At 58.0% G+C, this 20,113-nt stretch overlaps 1 protein-coding gene across 1 annotated transcript in view; it reads right to left on the bottom strand.

Annotated features, from left to right (window-relative positions):
- Nucleotides 1–564: 564 nt before the first annotated feature.
- The window catches only part of ADAM33 (ADAM metallopeptidase domain 33), a 35,061-nt gene continuing 15,512 nt past the window's right edge, over nucleotides 565–20,113 (bottom strand). The window contains exons 6-24 of the mRNA XM_063158103.1: nucleotides 19,448–19,634; nucleotides 18,361–18,426; nucleotides 18,200–18,271; nucleotides 17,456–17,622; nucleotides 17,217–17,301; nucleotides 16,159–16,301; nucleotides 13,790–13,967; nucleotides 12,769–12,858; nucleotides 12,286–12,481; nucleotides 11,390–11,498; nucleotides 10,367–10,571; nucleotides 9,148–9,225; nucleotides 7,794–7,902; nucleotides 6,755–6,905; nucleotides 5,622–5,712; nucleotides 3,537–3,785; nucleotides 2,758–2,921; nucleotides 2,180–2,197; nucleotides 565–1,803 (exon numbers count right to left, since the gene is read on the bottom strand). Of these exons, the coding sequence (XP_063014173.1) occupies nucleotides 1,752–1,803; nucleotides 2,180–2,197; nucleotides 2,758–2,921; nucleotides 3,537–3,785; nucleotides 5,622–5,712; nucleotides 6,755–6,905; nucleotides 7,794–7,902; nucleotides 9,148–9,225; nucleotides 10,367–10,571; nucleotides 11,390–11,498; nucleotides 12,286–12,481; nucleotides 12,769–12,858; nucleotides 13,790–13,967; nucleotides 16,159–16,301; nucleotides 17,217–17,301; nucleotides 17,456–17,622; nucleotides 18,200–18,271; nucleotides 18,361–18,426; nucleotides 19,448–19,634 (2,410 nt within the window). The 3' untranslated portion in view covers nucleotides 565–1,751. The remainder of the gene's footprint in view (nucleotides 1,804–2,179; nucleotides 2,198–2,757; nucleotides 2,922–3,536; nucleotides 3,786–5,621; nucleotides 5,713–6,754; nucleotides 6,906–7,793; nucleotides 7,903–9,147; nucleotides 9,226–10,366; nucleotides 10,572–11,389; nucleotides 11,499–12,285; nucleotides 12,482–12,768; nucleotides 12,859–13,789; nucleotides 13,968–16,158; nucleotides 16,302–17,216; nucleotides 17,302–17,455; nucleotides 17,623–18,199; nucleotides 18,272–18,360; nucleotides 18,427–19,447; nucleotides 19,635–20,113) is intronic.

The raw sequence follows: 20,113 nt of genomic DNA on the forward strand, positions 1-20,113 counted from the left end.
GGGGTCACAGAACCCCAGAATCACTGAGGCTGGAAAATCCCTCCAAGGTCACCCAGCCCAATCTGTGCCCGTTCCCCCCTTGTCCCTAGTCCAGAGCCCCGAGTGCCACCTCCAGCCCTTCCTTGGACACCTCTGGGGATGGGGACCCCACACTGCCCTGGGCAGCTCCTGCCAAAGCCTGCCCACCCTTTCCATGGAGAAATTCCTCCTGAGGAATGCTTCAGGGAACACCCAGGTGTGACCCAACAATTCCAGAACACAGCCCAAGGTAAGGACAGCTTGGGTTAAGGCAGCCTCACCCACAGGCTGGGGACAATGGGGACACTGGGGACAATGGAAGCCCAGAGCAGCTGCCTGAGGGCTCTCCCTGAAACTACATCATGGCTGGACACATCCCAAAGGATTTTCCCCAGGTCAGATGGGATCTGACAGGTCACACCCAGCTGGATCCCAGGTTACAAGACCCTGGGATCTGCCTGCCCTGGTGTGGGCAGAGCCCTGGAGATGCCCTGGTGCCTGAAGGCTCAGGGGACAGGGAGCAAGAAAAGAGCCAGAGGAGCCAGGGGACTTTTCCAAGTCTTTGTTGTTGTCTCAGACCCTGATCGAGCTGCAGGTCAAGTCACAGGAAAGTGGCACCAACTGTGCAGGTCAACAGCACCTTGGACAGAGGGGTGGGAGCCCTGGAGAGCCCCTTTGTCACACCTCACAACAGCCCTGTGAGGTAGGAAACACCCCCAGAGGGGCACTGAGGCACAGAGAGATGCAGAGGCTTGGCCAGGGCGGGGACAAGCCACCGGCACAGGCAGGAGTTCCCTGCTCTGGTTCCTGCTCATGGCTCCTTCCCCTGGCAGTGTGAGCAGCTCCTGGAGCCTCTGCTGGGCCTGGCAGGAACAGGCAGCGCTGTGAGGGATCCTGAGCCCCTCACGAGCACCCTGGGAGCAGCTGCCATGGGCACTTCTGGTGTTGAGACACTCCCAGACAGTTCCTCCTTCCAGGTGAGCCCGGGATCGTCACCTGGAGCTGCCTTTCCTTGTGCAGTGGGACAGGAGGTCAGGGGAGCCTGAGAACTTGGATCCTTCATGGAACTGTCCCAGCACTGCGTGGCCCAGCCCAAACTGGGCACCAGGGTTCTGTCATGGCAAACATCCCCCCGAGAGGTGCCCAGCGTGGAGCTGCAGGTTGGGGGCTGCAGGCCTGGAGGAGGAGGAGGAGGTAGCTGCAAGGACATCACGCTGTCACCAGCATCTTCCATCGGTGGGGATGGTCACTGCCCCAGCCACCCCCTCCCAGCCCGTGTGCAATGTCCAGAGAAGTGAAGCTGGGAGGGAGATGGGCCAGGAAGCAGTGCCAAGAGCCACGGTGGAATCTGCATCATGGACACCCCACCTCAACCAGCCCTGGTCCAGTCGTGGTGGGACCTCCATCATGGACACTCCACCTCAGCCAGCCCTGGTCCAGCCGTGGTGGGATCTCCATCATGGACACTCCACCTCAGCCAGCCCTGGTCCAGCCGTGGTGGGATCTCCATCATGGACATCCCACCTCAGCCAGCCCTGGTCCAGCTGTGTACCAATGTCCCCTCTCACCCCACCACTACAGTTTGTGTGCTGAATACAAATTCTGTCTTACAAAAATAGTCCTCTGGTATCAAAAGGGTTACTAAAACAAGAGCCCTGTGGCCACAGCAGTGCAAATCAGGAGAGCCAGCTCAGGAAGGGAGGTCAGGGATTGTCCCAGGTGTCCTGGCACTGTCACTTCTTTGAGGAGAAGGAGGTTGACTGGGCTTTGATGGCTGGGACTGGCCTGGAGCAAGAGGAAAGAGAAAGGACACAACAGGTTTGAGTGCTAGCACCAGACACCCACCAGCCCCAGCACCCCCTCCCCAGGTCAGGAATTCTCCAGGCACATGAGCCTGCCTGTCAGGAGAGGGTCCCCTGAGGCTCCCCTGCCCCACATCCAGAGCAGTCAGCAGTGCAGGAGAGCTGGGAGCACAAGTGGCACTGTCAAGGACTTGGGCTTTATCCCCCAACTCCAAACAAACCCCACATCCTCATCCTCTGGGACACAGGTGCCCCATTGGAGTGCCCAGAGGGACCATGTCCCATCCAGGAGCCCTGGGAAGGTGGATGGGTCCCCATTTCCCAGCCCAGCACAGGGGTCTGTGAATGTCCTCACTCACCTTTGAGGTGGCATCGGTCTGCAGGGGGAAAGATGAGAGAGCATCAGCATCCATCCCTGCACTCCCTTATCCCCAACAGTCCTCATCCCCAGCATCCACCCCAGCATTCCCTCATCCCCAGCATCCATCCCAGCATTCCCTCATCCCCAGTGTCCATCCCTGCACTCCCTCATCCCTGCACTCCCTCGTCCCCAGTGTCCATCCCTGCACTCCCTCATCCCCAGAACTCCCTGATTCCCTGCACTCCCTCCTCCCCAGCATCCATCCCTGCACTCCCTTATCCCCAACAGCCTTCATCCCCTGCACTCCCTCATCCCCTGCACTCCCTCATCCCCAGAACTCCCTCATCCCCAGTGTCCATCCCTGCACTCCCTCATCCCCAGCAGTCCCACAGCTCCCCCCAGGCCAGGGGCACTCCCAAGGGCTGGCACTCCCTCCCTCCCTCCCTCCCTGGCACCTTGGTCCCCCCTTGGCCACCCCATGGACCTGCTGCAGCCCTTTGGAGTGTCCCTCCCTCGGGCCCCCCCATGCCCACAGCCAGAGCCCAGCCCTTGGTACCCCCAGCTGCCCTCACTCACTTTATTGGCCTCATGGCAGGGCTGGAGGTGCTGGTGCTGGGCACCCTGGGGCTGGAGGGAGGGACCATGACCAGCAGGGTCTGTCCGGGGGCAGGGGGCAGCTCCTTGGCCAGGAGGGGGCTGCCCGGCAGCGGCCGGCGCGGGGCTCCGTGCTTGGGGGGCACCTGGCATCAGAGGGCACAGACAGAGCCCTTAGAGTGGCATCCAAGGAGCCCCTTGGGGCCACCTGGCATGGCAGAGGGCACAGCAGAGACAGAGCTCTTAGGGGAGCATTCAGGGAACCCTACAGACCTCCCTCCCCGCAGAGGTGAGAGCCTTAAAAGCACAGAACAACACCCAAAAAAACCCTAAAGCACCCTCAGGTGTGATGGGGCTCCTGCAATGTCAGCTCAGGTGCAGCCTCAGGGGGCTGGGACAGATCCTGAACAGAGCTCAGCCCAGACAGAGGGCAGGAGCTCACCTGGGCCTGGGGGGACAGAGCTCACCCGTGGGGTCACCTATGGGGTCACCTGTGTCTGGGGGGGGGGGACACAGCTCACCTGTGGGGTCCCTGAGCACAGTTCACCTGTGTCCCCCCCATCAGATCTCACCTGTGTGCTCCTGACAGGGCTGCAGGGCAGAGCTCACCTGTGGGGTCCCCCAGCACAGCTCACCTGTGTCCCCCCCATCAGAGCTCACCTGTGGGGTCCCCCAGCACACCTCACCTGTGTCCCCCCCATCAGAGCTCACCTGTGGGGTCCCCCAGCACAGCTCACCTGTGTCCCCCCATCAGAGCTCACCTGTGGGCTCCTGACGGGGCTGCAGGGCAGAGGTTTCCTGGGCGGCGGCAGCTTGGCCTGGGGGGCGCCGCCGGCCTTGGAGGGGCCCGGGGGGGATTTGGCGGCCGGGGGTGGGGGCCGGGCGGGTCGGGGGTCCCTGGGCCGGGGGGGGATGCCCAGGGGGGCCGGGCGGAGCGGGTGCACCACGTTGATGGGCTGGGAGCCAGGCTGGGCAGCAGCAGGCCGGGGCAGGAACGCGCTCCGAGGGCCCTGAGAAAGGGAGAAAGGGAAAAAGGAGAGAAAAGCACAGCTGGGGGAGCATCCTTGGGGTATCTGCTCCAGGTGCTCAACAGCAGCTGTGTCCCTGAGCCCTGGGCTCCAGGGAGCTGCAGGAGGAGCTCTGGACACCTCCTGGGACCAGCACTGTCACCAGCCCAGCCAAACACTGAGCATGGTCAGTGCTGAGCCTGGCAGTGCTGGTGGGTGGGTTTGATGGGCTTGGAGATGGACATTGGAGGGTGTGTGTCCCCACAGACAGGGGGAATTGTGGGAATCCACAAAATTAGAGGGGAAATTAGAAGGGAAAGCTGCAAAAGGCAGGCCTCGGATACAGCAGAACTGTGAGTAGAGCTAAAGTAGCAGCCATGAGTTAGGTCAGCAGAAGAAGTATTTAAACTGTAGAAAAGCAAGGGCAAATAGAACAATGGTCTGTGTATTAACACTTGTCAGAATAGCTCTCTAAGCTACAGAAAAGTTCATCTAGCAAGATATTAGGAAGGTTAAAGCTTAATAATGGAGCTCTGTGCATTGTGTTTTAAGGCTCACAAGCAGGTATTGTATTCAAAATAAGCAAGCATTGTTTTAACAAAAGGTACGTGTGCTTATGGTGATTGAATAGAACTACTGTCAATATAGAACATATACTGTACAGATATAAATACTGTCAATGTGCTTTTGCTTTGTGTGATTGGTCAAGAACCTTATAAAGTAAGTTGTAACATTAAGTTCTGTGTCTGCTGCTTGGAATGTGAGCTGCTAGCATCTTCCCATTGTCATAACCATGTAATGAGAGTGATGCTGAAAAATAAAGCAGCTCGAGGTGCTTTCAGCAGCAGCCCCGTCTTGTTCGTGTCTGTAAATAGCCCCCCTTGCCAACATCACTTGGGGTGCCTGCTCCAGGTGCTCAACAGCAGCTGTGTCCCTGAGGCCTGGGCTCCAGGGAGCTGCAGGAGGAGCTCTGGACACCTCCTGGGACCAGCACTGTCACCAGCCCAGCCAAACGCTGAGCATGGTCAGTGCTGAGCCTGGCAGCGCTGATGGGTGAGTTTGATGGGCTTGGAGATGGACACTGGAGGGCATCTCCATCCTTCCTGAGCCTGTGATTCTGGGTTTGCTCCTCACCAACCCCATGGGAACACACAGGGGTGAGAAAGGGGCTGGAGACCAGAGCAGGGTCAGCTCTGCTGAATGCACTCCAATTTCCAGCAGGTGGGAGACATCATCCAAAAAAACCTGAATTCTTCCTCAATTCAGCCCTGGTGCCCAAAAAGCACCAATGCAGGTTCAAAGTTAAAAATTCACTAAAGTGTGGTACAGAATAAATAAAAGAACTGGAAAATGAGGGAATAGCCAAATGAAGGAACAACCAAAATCTGCAGCAGTGACCCAAGAAGAAAGAACAGGACGCCATAAATCAAACTACAAAGCCAAAGATCAACTGTGTTTGAATTTTGGGCTCATTAACATCAGAAAATACCCCCAACACAGGCTGTGATCATCCCTCACTCCCATCTATCCCTTTTCCATATGGGAAGTTTCCCAGTGGAGGCTCCTGGTGATCACCAGGGGACTTTGAGCTCAACAAACTCAATTTTAGGAGGGATGGGCACACCTGGCCAGGGGCTCAGTGCAGACCTAGGGCAGGACCAGCACAGGGCACCAGGGCTTGCCCAGTTCCTGGGAGCAGATGTGACACTCACAGACTTCACATCCCAGCTGGAAATCAAACCTGGCAGCTGAGTTATCCCTGACTGAGCTATCACTCACTTTAGTGAGTTATCACTGACCCTCATCAGTTATCCCTGACCCTACTGAGTTATCACTGACCTTAGAGGGGTGGCTGGAGGCTGAAATGTTCCTCAGGGTGAAAGCAGCTTTGGCATGGGCACTGCTTGACTTCCGACCCACGGACTTGTTCCTGCTGGGAATTTGGGACACGGCAAAATAAAGCAACCAGGGGAGCACCAACTGCCCCAAAAACACTGCCCATCAGCTCCTGTATCAATTAACACCTCATTAACAGCCAGCCCTCGCTGCTGGGCAGCAGGGATGGTCAGTGCGTGATGGGCAACAGGGATGGTCAGTGTGTGACAGGGATGGTCAGTGTGTGACAAGGATGGTCAGTGTGTGTGACAGGGATGGTCAGTGTGTGTGACAGGGATGGTCATTCTGTGACAGGGATGGTCATTCTCTGACAGGGATGGTCCCTCTGTGACAAGGATGGTCAGTGTGTGACAGGGATGGTCATTCTGTGACAGGGATAGTCAGTGTGTGACAGGGATGGTCAGTGTGTGACAGGGATGGTCATTCTGTGACAGGGATAGTCAGTGTGTGACAAGGATGGTCATTCTGTGACAGGGATGGTCAGTGTGTGACAGGGATGGTCAGTGTGTGTGACAGGGATGGTCATTCTGTGACAGGGATGGTCAGTGTGTGACAAGGATGGTCAGTGTGTGATGGGCACCCTACAAGGAATGAGAATTCTCCTCGATTCCAGGCCACCTCCTCCCCTCCCTGGGACTGTCCTGCCCAGAGGACCATCGGTGTCCTGGGCTCAGGGAATTGCTGAGAGCTCTGGGTTCCCCAGGTCAGTCTGTCCAGCCCCCAGAGCAGTCTCACAGCAGAGCAGAAGCTCTGGGTTTCCCAGCACAGTCTGTCCAGCCCCCAAAGCAGTCTCACAGCAGAGCAGAAGCTCTGGGTTCCCCAGGTCAGTCTGTCCAGCCCCCAGAGCAGTCTCACAGCAGAGCAGAAGCTCTGGGTTCCCCAGGTCAGTCTGTCCAGCCCCCAGAGCAGTCTCACAGCAGAGCAGAAGCTCTGGGTTTCCCAGCACAGTCTGTCCAGCCCCCAAAGCAGTCTCACACTGCAACAGGGGCTGTGCAGCCCCACCCCCTGCCAGGCAGGGTGAAACCAGCCCAGGCTGCCCTGGGTGCAGGGAGGGAAGGGTTTGGGTGTGTGCCCACCTGCAGGCGCCGTGGGCCCGGACCCTGCTCTCCTGGATCCACCTGGCCAGCAGGGAGTTCTCCTGGCGGTACCAGTAGCAGATGCTGAGCGTCAGGGCGGGCAGCAGGAACAGCGAGATGACCACCAGGGCGATCAGGATGGACTCGTGGGCTGCCAGGGGAGCACAGGGGCCACTGAGGGGCTGGGACAGACAGCAGCCCCCAGCCCTGCTCGTGGTGACCCCATTGTCCATTGCTGGTCAGCAGAGCTGGCACATCCCTGCTGGTGCCACTCTGGGAAGGGACCCTCCCTCGGTGGCCTCTGGTGGCAGTGGGTGCCACCAACAGCCAGAGCTGGGCACACACTGTGGGGCTGCCTGCGTGCCACAGACAACTTTATGAAAAAACCTTTCCTTAGGATTTTTCCTCCTGAGAAGCTGAGAGGCCTCAGGAACAAAATGTAAACAATGGTTATCTGCGGCTGTGGAATGCAACAGGTGCATCTGTGATTGGCCCATGTTGGATGTTTGTAATTAATGGCCAATCACAAGGAGCTGGCTCAGGCTCTCTGTCCAAGCCACAAACCTTTGTTATCATTCTTGGCTATTCTATTCTTAGCCAGCCTTCTGATGAAATCCTTTCTTCTATTCTTTTAGTACAGTTTTAATGTAATATACATATCATAAAATAATAAATCAAGCCTTCTGAAACAGAGTCAGATCCACGTCTCTTCCCTCATCCAAGAACCCCTGTGAACACTGTCACACCTGCACAGGCCCCTCTGGGAGCCCCCAGCCCTCCCTGGGCCCCACTGCAGCCCAGGAGCACTCAGGACATGGAGACAGTTTGACTGACGGTGGCTCTGCACGGGGACAGTGTGACACTCACCATGGCTCTGCACGGGGACAGTGTGACACTCACCATGGCTCTGCACGGGGCTGCTGTCCACGCTGCCCCCCAGCCCCTCTGGGAGCCCCCAGCCCTCCCTGGGCCCTGCTGCAGCCCAGGAGCCCTCAGGGCATGGGGACACACTCAGGGCACGGGGACAATTGTGACTCACCGTGGTTCTGCACGGGGCCGCTGTCCACGCTGCCCCCCAGCCCCGGCTTCTCGCAGAACGGGGGGGCCCAGCCGGGCTCACAGTGACAGTTCTTGTTGCTGTTGCACACCTGGGGACAGAGCACAGGGCTGGCATGTGTGCAATGGGGGTCCACAGGGCAGCAATGGAGAGATGGTGACACGAGTCTGGCCTGAAGGAGATTCACCCCTGACAATGCTCCCGCTTGGGCATCACAGAATCCTGGAATGGTTTGGGATCAGGGAAGGAGCTTAAATCCCATCCCATCCCACAGTCCCAGGCTGCTCCAGCCCCAGTGTCCATCCTGGCCTTGGGCACTGCCAGGGATCCAGGGGCAGCCCCAGCAAATCTGGGAATTCCAGCCCAGCCCCTGCCCACCCTGCCAGGGAACAATTCCCAATTCCCAATATCCCATCTCCATCTCTTCTTTCAGTTTGAAGCCATTCCCCCTGCTCCTGTCCCTATCTGCCCATGTAAAAAGTCACCCTCCCTCTTCTTTACAAGCCCCTTTTAGTGCTGGAAGGTGCCAGAAGTTCCCCCCAGAACCTGCTCACCCACAGGCTGACCAACTGCAGCTCTGAGAGCCTGAGCCATGCTGGGCAGAACAAGGGGTAGGTGTGGATGTTTTACCTGTCACAGAAGGGTCAATCAGGTGTTTTATCTGTCACATCCAGAACCCAGCAGTGTCTGTTGCCCCATCTGACAGAGCCCTGCATGCACAGAGCTCAGACCTCTGTAACCTTTCAGCTTTGGAGAGCAGTGTGCCCTCCCCTCCCTGCCTTTCTGCTGTCCAGTTCTCCTTCCAGCTCTTGTTGTTCTGCTCTCAGAGCTCAGACTTCTGTAACTGTGCAGCTTTGGAGAACAGCTTTCCTCCCATTCCCTGAGCCACTGCCCTGCCTTTCTGCTGTCCCACTTCTCCTTCCAGCACTTGTTCTGCTCTCAGGGGGACCCTGCACCTGCTCTGAGCTCCAAACACTCTCCAGCCCAAACCAGACCCTGAGCCAAGCTTTGCAGATGGCCCTGACACCAAAATCAATCCTGTTCCTCTCGCTGGGACACGGCTGAGCAAAGGTCCCAGCCCTGCCTGGGACAGGTCTGAGAGGCACAAATCCCCTGGGTCCCAGGGCCCATCCCTGTGGCAGACCCTGGGGCTGGCTCCCAGCCCTGTCCCTGATGCCAGGGGCTCCCTGGAGGTGCCAGCAGGTCCCATCCTCATGGCACACACTGGGGCTGGCTCCCAGCCCTGTTCCTGATGCCAGGGGCTCCCTGCAGGTCCCATCCCTGTGGCAGACACTCCCAGCCCTCCCCTGGCACCAGGGCTCCCAGCAGAGCTCACCCCGTGGCCGTGGCAGCGGGACACACACTTCTCCAGCTCGAACAGGGACACGTTCTGGCACCGCCGGTCCTTGCACACCTGGGGGGACACATGAGAGGCTGAGGTCACACAGGGACCTGGACAGGGACAGCTGGGGGTGCTCCAGAGGGTTGGAGTGCTGGAAAATGCAGGTGGTGAAATCACATGGTTCCAGCCAAGGGATTCCACTCTCACCCCCTCCACACAGACCCCTGCCAGCTCCTGGAGAAACCATTTCCATTTGGCCCCAAAACCAAGAGAAACCATTTCCCATTTGGCCCCAAAACCAAGAGAAACCATTTCCCATTTGGCCCCAAAACCAAGGGAAACCATTTCCATTTGGCACCAAAACCAAGGGAAACCATTTCCATTTGGCACCAAAACCAAGGGAAAACATTTCCCATTTGGCCCGAAATCCCAGGCACTGGCCAGAATAAACAATGCTGCATTTCAAAACTAAAACTGGCCACATTTCCTCATGGAAATGTCACTGCTTTGGCCTCCCCAGTGAAGATTTCACTGTTAAAATGCCAAACTGGGAAGGCTGTGTCTCCACAGCCAGCCCTCTCTGGAACACATCCCTGCTGCCCTGGCTTCCAGCAGCCTCTGCCCTCTCTCAGCTCCACTGGCCCCCTCCAAAGCTCTTGGAGATGCAGGAGCTGCAGACAGCAATGCCCAGTTAGCACTGGATTTGTCACATGGATTTCTGGCAGAGATTTCCTGTTTCCTCTGGGAAACAATCTCTTCATAGGAGGAATCCTCAATCAAATCCTGGGGCAATTCCTGCTGGGGTTGCTCCACTCTGAACCAATTTGGTGAAGAAGTTTGGAGGGCACAGAGAATGATTTGGTGGCCTAAACACGACTGAGCATCTGGTGATGCCCACAAATGCCCAGGGTGAGAAGAACCTGGTGGCCCACAAACACCTGGTGGCAGCCAGAGGTGACACTGAGAGAACGCCTGCAGGTGTGCAAGGAACCACTGCAGGGTCTGGCTGTGACACAGGGAATGGCCATGTGCAGCCTGGAGCGGGGTCAGAGCCCAGAGGAGGTGCCTGGAGCTGGGTCAGAGCCCTGGAGCGGGGTCAGAGCCCACAGAAGGTGCCTGGAGCTGGGTCAGAGCTCACAGAAGGTTCCTGGAGCTGGGTGAGAGCCCAGGTCAGGTGTCCCTGAGCAGAGCCCGGGGCAGAGGGGACACTCACCATGCCATCCCCGCACTTGGTGCCCGTCAGCACCAGCCCTGGGTCGGACAGGTCCTCCTGGTCGTCCTTGGCGCTGTAGACGAAGGTGCCCCTGCACTTGACCTCGCGGCCCTTGAGGCGGATGGTGGTGTCGATGGACACCGTGTTGGTGCCCTGAGGCTTCTTGGCAGAGCTCTGGCACTGGATCTTCCCACACATGGCATCCCTGCAGCGGGCACGGCCGGGAGGAGATGGGACAGTGGGCAGTGGTGCCCCTTCAGCCCCCCAGCCCCAGCATCCCACACCTGGGGGTCATTCCCATGGGGTTATGGCCATGCTGGAGAGGCCCAGTGGGTAAATCATGGACAGCACATGAATGATGGAGGGAAACAGCCAGGGCAGGGGAGGGGAGGAGAGGCACTGACATCCCTGGGGTCACTGGGAACACAGAGAGCACAACTCCCTAAATGTGGCACTGGGAACACAGACAGCACAACTCCCTAAATGTGGCACTGGGACACCAGAGAGCACAACTCCCTAAATCTGGCACTGGGACACCAGAGAGCACAACTCCCTAAATGTGGCACTGGGAACACAGAGAGCACAACTCCCTAAATGTGGCACTGGGAACACAGAGAGCACAACACCCTAAATGTGGCACTGGGACACCAGAGAGCACAACTCCCTAAATGTGGCACTGGGATCACATACAGCACAACTCCCTAAATGTGGCACTGGGACACCAGAGAGCACAACTCCCTAAATGTGGCACTGGCTTTGATTGCCCAGCAGGCTGGGCTGGGAGCTGCTGGTGATGGGACAGCAGAATCACAGGATTGAGGCTGGAAAACACCTCAAGATCTCCAGGTCCCACCTCCCAGCAGTGGTGGGGACAGAGCTCAGGAGGACCTGGTAGCTTTCTGGGGTACAAACCAGGGCTGATTCCCGGGGGTAGCGCTGATGCAGGGCCCTCCCAGTGGCATGACAGGGGTGGCAGGGGTACAAGAGGGGACACAGAGCACCCAATGCCAGCGCTGTGCCCACCTCTTGTCACACTTGACGTAGCGGCCCTGGCTGTCCTTGCCACAGTTGCCGTAGGTGTTCCCTGCCATGTTCACGTCCTGGAAGCAGGCATCAGGGGCTGGCCACGCTCCTGCACACAGGGGAGAGCTCTGGGAACCCTGGCACAGACAGGGACCCACAGCAGGAGCAGCACATGGGGCTCAGGGAGAACACACCAGGGACAGCTGTCCCAGGAGCTGCTGCTGTGGGTGTCAGGCCAGGGACAGGAGGGATGAACTTCCCCATTCTCTGGAGGCTTGTGGAGGATTTTGGTCAGAGAATGGGTTGGGTTGGAAGAGACCTTAAACCCACCCAGTTCCACCCAGGGCAGGAACACCTCCCACTGTCCCAGGTGGCTCCCAGCCCCAGTGTCCAACCCTGGACATTCCATGGATCCAGGTGCAGCCACAGCTGCTCTGGACACCCTCCACCCCATTCCCAAGGATTTGGGGTTCAGAACTGTCCCCTGGCTGTTGGTGTGGCTGTGGCTGTGCCAGGGCCCCCATGCAGCACCCACAGCCCCCTGGGCACCCCAGGCTGGTGCTGCAGTGAGGGATGGGACTGACCTGGCCCCCAGAGCTGCACACACTGCTGCTGGTGGGTCATGCACACCCCATTGCTGCAGGGAGGGAGGTTTGGGACTGACCTGGCCCCCAGAGCTGCACACACTGCTGCTGGTGGGTCATGCACACCCCATTGCTGCAGTGAGGGAGGTTTGGGACTGACCTGGCCCCCAGAGCTGCACACACTGCTGCTGGTGGGTCATGCACACACCATTGCTGCAGTGAGGGATGGGACTGACCTGGCCCCCAGAGCTGCACACACTGCTGCTGGTGGGTCATGCACACACCATTGCTGCAGTGAGGGATGGGACTGACCTGGCCCCCAGAGCTGCACACACTGCTGCTGGTGGGTCATGCACATGCCGTTGCTGCAGTAGGCCTGGCCCTGGGCGCACGAGGAGCCGTCCAGCAGGTACACGTTGGGAGGGCAGTACGGGGACGCTCCCGTGCAGAACTCGGGCAGGTCACAGGAGCCAGCGGCCTCCCGGCACAGAGTCCCGGCCACCTTCAGCTGGGGACAGAGGGACAGAGTGGGGACAGGGAGCAGTGACACAGGGACAGAGGGGGACAGAATGGGGACAGGGGGCAGTGACATGGGGACACTGGGGGGACACACACAGGCACACACTGGGGACAGGTGGCACTGACACGGGGGCACACTGGGGACAGGTGGCACTGACACGGGGACAGACTGGGGACAGGGGGCACTGACACGGGCACAGACTGGGCACAGGTGGCACTGACATGGGCACACACTGGGGACAGGCGGTGGCACAGGGTGTTCAGGCTGGGTCTCACCTTGCAGCTGTGGCAGCAGTCACCGTGGGCACACTGGGCCCCCTCCTTGAGCGTGCAGTTGTGAGCGTTGCAGCAGGGGTTGGTGCATTCCTGTGGGGAGCACAGAGCTCCATGGGCTGGGGCTCCATCCCTGCCCCATTGCTGCCCCACCCCTGCCACACCCATCCATGGGCTGGGGCTCCATCCCTGCCACACCACTGCCCCTGCCACACCCATCCATGGGCTAGGGCTCCATGCCTTCCCCAGTGCTGCCCCAGTCCCTGCCACACCCATCCCAGAGAACCCTGCTCATCCTGCAATGGGGAAACTGAGGCACAGAAGGCAGGGGGGAGAATGGGCGCTCAGGGGAAAGTCAGGACTGGGATAGATGGATTCAGGGAGGTGGGACTGGGAAAAGCCCTTGGGATGGAGTCCCTGTGGTGACAGCAGACCCTTCCCTTGTAAATGCCCTGTGCAGGAATTCCCTCAGCTGAGGAGGACTGTTGCAGCCATCTTTTATGGAAAATTCTTTCATTAGGATTTTCCCTCCTAAGAAGCTGAGAGGCCTCAGGAACAAAATGTAAACATTGATTATCTGCTTCTGTGGAATGCAACAGGTGCATCTGTGATTGGCCCATGTTGGTTGTTTTTGATTAATGGCCAATCACAGTCAGCTGGCTTGGACTCTCTGTCCTAGCCGCAAGCCTTTGTTATCATTCTTTCTTTTTCTATTCTTAGCCAGCCTTCTGATGAAATCCTTTCTTCTATTCTTTTAGTATAGTTTTAATGTAATACATATCATAAAATAATAAATCAGCCTTCTGAAACATGGAGTCAGATCCTCATCTCTTCCCTCAACCTGGGACCCCTGTGAACGCCGTCACAGAGGACCCCTCTGCCCTTCCGCCTCCCACAAGGGTCACTCTGTCCCTCCAGGTCCCAGGAGGACCCCCTGTCCCCCCACATCCCACAAAGGACCCCCAGTCCCCCCACATCCCACAAAGGACCCCCTGTCCCCCCACATCCCACAAGCCCCCCGTACCTCCACCTCGCCGCAGTCGCAGTCCTCTCCCTCCTCGCGGAAGCCGTTGCCACATTTGCGTGCCACCACCAGGTCCTTGGTGTCGGGCAGGTTGAAGAGGCACATTCCCCCTCCCTTCTGGAAGTAGCTCTCCAGCTGCCTCCTGCTGCACGAGCTGAACACCCGCGGGAAGGGGTGCCTGGGGGGACACAGGGGAGCAGGGCCAGAGAGGGTGGGGAATGGTGAGAAATGGGAATTCAGCACATGGACAACTGGCACAGACCCTCCCCAGAGCAGATCCCCATTGCTCAGTGACCCAGGTGAGACAGAGTGGAAATTCTCCAGAGCAGAAATCCATTTTGATTTAGGTGAAATGTACATCTTTGGTTAGCAAACATAGCTATGTAGCCTGACTGCAAGGCCTAGGCTCAGAGAAACTGCTTCAGTGAAAGACAGAGAGAAGAGAAGAGAAGAGAAGAGAAGAGAAGAGAAGAGAAGAGAAGAGAAGAGAAGAGAAGAGAAGAGAAGAGAAGAGAAGAGAAGAGAAGAGAAGAGAAGAGAAGAGAAGAGAAGAGAAGAGAAGAGAAGAGAAGAGAAGAGAAGAGAAGAGAAGAGAAGAGAAGAGAAGAGAAGAGAAGAGAAGCAGAGTGTGATGAAAAAAGACAGAGAGACTGCTGTGAGAGGAGGTCAACCTGACCTAGGAATTCTTTCTGATAAAGAAGAACTAGTGGCAAATGTCACATGAAATTTGTAAAAATGAATATGCATGAACCTATTGTGAAATTGTATGCATATGTATCTGAGAGGGGGATAAAAAAGGACCTGAAGTTCCCAGAAGTACACATGTCATTTTGAAGAGAATGATTCCCACATGCCTCAAGCACATACTGGCTTTACAACTTTCACAAAAAGTTGTGGAGTTTTGATTATCTCTGCAAAACAGTGTTACCTCTGCCCTGGGACTCCACAGACATCCCCAGGGCAGGTCCCCACCCCTGCAGGGCCCTCTGCTCCCACTCAAACCCCTTCCTGTTCTCACTGATGCCAGCCCAGCACTGCTGCAGGTGCCACCTCTGCCCTGGGACACCACAGACACCCCTGAGCCACAGCAAACCCTTTCCTGTGCTCACTGCTGCCAGCCCAGCACTGCTGCAGGTGTCACCTCTGCCCTCAGCCACAGCAAACCCCTTCCTGTGCTCACTGAACCCCACAGCAAACACCCACCTGGGCCCCACAGCTGAGATGGGTGAACATCACCTAAAGTTGAAGAAATACAGAAAAAAAATACCAAAAACTACCCAGAGAGCTGCAAAAAATAAAACAGTCAGAGCCTACAATGTGTAAGGAACTGAGGAACAGGAAAAACACTCATTTTCTACAGAACCTCTGAGCAAAGTTCTTCTGTAATTTCACCGTTTGCAGGGTTTCAGTGGTTTATGAAGAAGGAAGCATTTCCTTCTTGAAAAACAGTTTCATTTCCCCTTAAAGCTGAAAAATATTTTCATACCAGGACATCTCATTCTCAAGATGACTCAGAGGACATATTTTAAAACTGGTTTTGAAATCTCTTGAGCTGGAGGGAAACCTGTAAGAGCCTGCAGGTTATGGAGGCTGAGCAAGCCAATGTACCCCACATGTATTTTTACATATATTCATGTACATGGCTGTGCAAACACAGCCAGAAATGTGCTGTTCCCCACCACAACCCGCCCAGGCAGAGGTTAAATCCTGTGGGATCAACACCAGGGTCTGGCAGCCCTGAAAGCACAACTGGGGTCCCACTGTTCCTTCCTCATTGGAAGAGCAGGTGGGTTCAAACACAGGGAATGAACAGCTGAATAAACCCTGCTTTCCCTCGGGGCAGGGACATCTGGGATGAGACATCCTCAGAAGGGAGAGAAGGACTGGAAAGGAAACTGGCACCAACCACATGGATTGTGAAACCCACCCAGTGCCACCCTGCCATGGCAGGGACACCTACCACTGTCCCAGGGTGCTCCCAGTGTCCAACCTGGCCTTGGGCACTGCCAGGGATCCAGGGGCAGCCACAGCAAATCTGGGAATTCCAGCCCAGCCCCTGCCCACCCTCCCAGCCAGCAATTCCTTGCCGAGATCCCAGCCCAATCTCCCCTTTCCCAGTGGGAGCCATTCCCTGGCTCCTGTCCCTCTGTCCCTTGTCCCCAGTGCCTCTGCAGCTCTCCTGGAGCCCCTGCAGGCCCTGCCAGGGGCTCTGAGCTCTGCCTGGAGCCTTCCCTTCTCCAGGGGAACATTCCCAGCCCTGCCAGCCTGGCTCCAGAGCAGAGGTGACAGCATTCCCAGCCTGCACCCAGCACCATGGCCTGGGGACACATCCATGGCTCTGGGGACACTCCAGGGCCAGCAGCACTCACCCAGTGGCCGCGGCCATGACGCAGCCACCCTGCTCAGGGGTGGCCTCAGTGCAGCAGCCCGGGCTGTCATGCACCAGGCCGAAGTTGTGGCCGATCTCGTGCGCCATGGTGGCGGCGGCGCCGATGGGCTGCTCCGCGTGGTCCTGAGGGAGGGGACGGGACGTGTCACCAGGGCCACCAGGGAGGGACAGGGTCACCCACAGCCAGGAGGGGACGTGTCACCAGGGCCACCCACATCAGGGAGGGGATGTGTCACCAAGGCCAGCACCAAGGGACAGGGTCACCCACAGCCAGGAAGGGACGTGTCACCAGGGCCAGCAGTGAGGGACAGGGTCACCCACAGCAGGGAATGGGGCTGGACATGGGAGGGAACACTCTGTCCCGCAGGAGGAGAGGTTGGAGGAAGGTTCGTGGAGGAGGGGTTGGAGGAAGTTTCGTGGCACAAGTGGGGTTTGGTCTCCTATGTTTCCCTGTGGGACTGGTGGGAAGCTCTTGGCTGGGGTCAGCTGCTCAAAACCCGGGGCACATCCCAAAACCCAGAAACCTGGGTGCCCCCCACCACCCTGCCCAGGGATCACAGGTCACCAAGGCCACCCCATCATGCCCAGGGCCACCATCAGGAGGAGCAGAAGGGATCTGGGCAGAGATGGGGGCAGAAATTCAGAGCAGAAGCAGGGACAGGCAGGGGCTCTCCAGCCCGAGGGACAGGAGCAGCACAGGAGATCCTAGTGCTGTGCCAGCTGGGAGCTGGGGGTGGGAGACCTTCAGCAGCCCCTTCTCACCTGACCCCTGTGCCCCTGGCCAGCACCTGAGGGGGTCAGGAGCTACAACATCACCCCTCATCACGTTCAGGCTGCTCCCCAGGTCAGGGGCTACAACATCACCCCTCATCACCTTCAGGCTGCCCCCCAGGTCAGGGGCTACAACATCACCCCTCACCTTCAGGCTGCACCCCAGGCCCAACTCCGGGGTGCTGGCCCAGCCTCAGGGGCTGCTCCTCCAACCCCAGGGGGATCTCCCCCGGGCCGGGGTGGCACAGGGACCCCAGCCCCCCTTACCACGCTGACCCCTCCGGAGTTGTCGGCGCTGCACATCCCCTCCAGCGGGGCCATCCCGATGGTGGTGCCCCCGAAGGTCTTCCCTCTGCCGGGCAGGAGAACGGGCCCAGCTCAGCACTGGGGATCAGGAGTGCCCAGCCCCAGTCCGGGCAGGAAAATGGGCCCAGCTCAGCACTGGGGGTCAGGAGTGCCCAGCCCCAGCCAGGACCCCCTCCCAGCGCCCCCAGCCCCAGACCCACGTCAGCAGCTGGGCGTTGTCGTGCCTCTTGCGCGCCCTCAGCGATTTCTTCCACTGCAGGAAGGCCCAGAGCGTGGCGTTGGCGTCGCTGCTCACCGCGCACTGGTCCCGCTCCGTCCACACCTCCAGCCCGATCAGGGCCACCTTGATGTTCAGCAGCCTGTAAAACTGCAGCAGGGCATGGGTGGGGGCATGGGGGCTACAATTCCCTGCACCCTCCCTCCCTGCTGTGGGGTCCTCGTGTTTCCCTGTGGCTGTGTGACCCCAGAACACACCTGTCCCACACACACCTGCAAGCATGGCTCCACAGGCACAGGTGTGGGCAGCCAGGGGGACACGATGACATTCAGTGACAACACCTCTGTGTGTCCCTTCTTTGGAAATGATCCAAAAATGATCCAGGCAGGGGCCAGTGAACACTTCCCTGCCGAGCTCAGCCCACGGGTGACAAAGCCCTTCCCACCATATGCTCAAAGAGCTCCTGAACTCCTCCCTGGGTGGCCAAGCCCTGGCACAGCTGCCCAGGACAGGGGTGCAGTCCCCATCCCTGAGGGGATTCACAGTCACGTGCATGTGGCCCTTGGGGACATGGTCAGTGCTGGCCTTGGCAGTGCTGAGGAATGACTGGACTCAAAGGATTTAAAGATCCTTTCTGACCTTAACAGTTCCATAATTCTGTGATTCCTGGCCCTGGTGACACGGGGACAGTCCCTGGGGCCACACAAGGGCCTGGCAGGTCCCTCACCTTGTCCACGTAGTTTGCGATCTCCACGATGCGCTGCTTGGTGTGGCCCAGGTTGCGGTTCTGGTTCCTGTACTGGAGACAGGTGAGGATGGGGAGGCCCATGGGGTCAATCCAGGGCAGAGACAGAGAGGGACTCTGGTTTTCTGCCCCCCAGCGCTCACCAGGGTGTGATCAGCAACGATGAAGAGCTCCATGTACTTCATGGTCCTCCAGGCATCCCTTCTGGCCTGCAAGGCAGACACAGGGCTCAGCAAAGAGGGGCAGCCCTTGGCTCTGGGCACCCTCCAGACACCACGGAGCTGCTCAGGAGGGACAGCTCAGAGGGGAAACTGAGGCACAGGGTGGCAGAGAACGTTTGGGTGGCTCCAAATGACCTCACGTCATATCCCCCATGATAGGATGCAGCACCAAGACCGAACCCAAGCATCCCCTGGGGTCTCCTGCCTAAATTCAAGCCACACAAGCCACCCACAGAGACCCTCTCACCCCACCTGCCTGCACGGCCTGCCCAGCTGCCAGGGACATGGGAGCTGTCAGCAGTGCGGAGAGCCCCTCCCAGCCCTCTGCCTGTCCCCAGACGGATCCTGAGTGGATTTCCCCAAGTGGATTTACCCTTGAGAATTCACCTGCAAGGATTCACCCACGAGGATTCACCCAAGTGGATTTACCTGTGAGGTTTCACCTGTGAGGATTTACTCATGAGGATTCACAGTAAATTCACCCATGAGGATTCACCCATGAGGATTTACCCGAGTGGATTTGCCCAAGTGGATTCACCCGTGAGGATTCATGGTAAATTCACCTGTGAGGATTCTACCACAAGGATTTACCCATGAGGGTTCACCCAAGTGGATTCACCTGTGAGGATTTACCCATGAATATTCACAGTAAATTCACCCGTGAGGATTTACCCAAGTGGATTTACCCAAGTGGATTCACCCGTGAGGATTCACCCGTGAGGATTCATGGTAAATTCACCTGTGAATATTCACCCGTGAGGATTTACCCATGAGGATTCACAGTAAATTCACCCATGAGGATTCACCCAAGTGGATGTACCCAGGTGGATTTACCATGAGAATTCACCCATGAGGATTCATGGTAAATTCACCTGTGAAGATTCACCCGCGAGGATTCACAATAAATTCACCCGTGAGGATTTACCTGAGCGGATTTACCCATGAAGATTCACCCGTGAGGATTTACCCATGAGGATTTACCCAACTGGATTCCCCCCTGAGGATTTACCCGTGTGTGCCGTGGCTGGAAGAGCTGGACCATGCCAGCCACGGTGCTCGCCAGGTGCTGGCCGTGCCCGCAGGTGCCCCCTGGCACAGGCAGGTGTTCTGCTCGCTGGAGGAGATGCAGGCCGGGCTCGGGGGGCCCCAGGGGGCTCAGGTAGTAGCTGGTGTTGCTGCTCAGCACTATGAGGCCCCTGGAGATGGGAACAGCCCCGATGGCTCCTGTGGTGCTTCCCCCTGCACTGCCCCAGCCCCTGAGGCCCCACAGACTCGTGGCACACCAGCCTGGTCTGCACTCAAGCTGGGAGCAGGGACAAGAATCGGGGATCTCTGCTCAAACAGCCCCAGGACAAATAAACCCTGGGCACCCAAACCTTCCCCCTTCAGAGCACAGGCCAAAGCTTGGTCTGGGACAGCTGCTCTGGGGTGCAGGGACCTGCCCCTCCAGGGATAGAATTCCTGGGAATAAGCTCATACTGCCAGGAATATGGTCCCTGCCCAGCCTGCTCAGTCCTGGGGCTGGGGGAAGGGTGGGAGAAGGAGGAAGGACAAGATAGGAGCCATGGGAAAATCAGCCCATGAAGCATTTGGAGCTGGGCTTGCAGGAGCATTGGTGCTGCTTGGGTGGTCCCAAAGGGGACCCCTGCAGAGAGAGGGAGCAGTGGATCCATCC

This window comes from Melospiza melodia, chromosome 5, assembly GCF_035770615.1.
Source record: "Melospiza melodia melodia isolate bMelMel2 chromosome 5, bMelMel2.pri, whole genome shotgun sequence".
NCBI lineage: Eukaryota > Metazoa > Chordata > Aves > Passeriformes > Passerellidae > Melospiza > Melospiza melodia.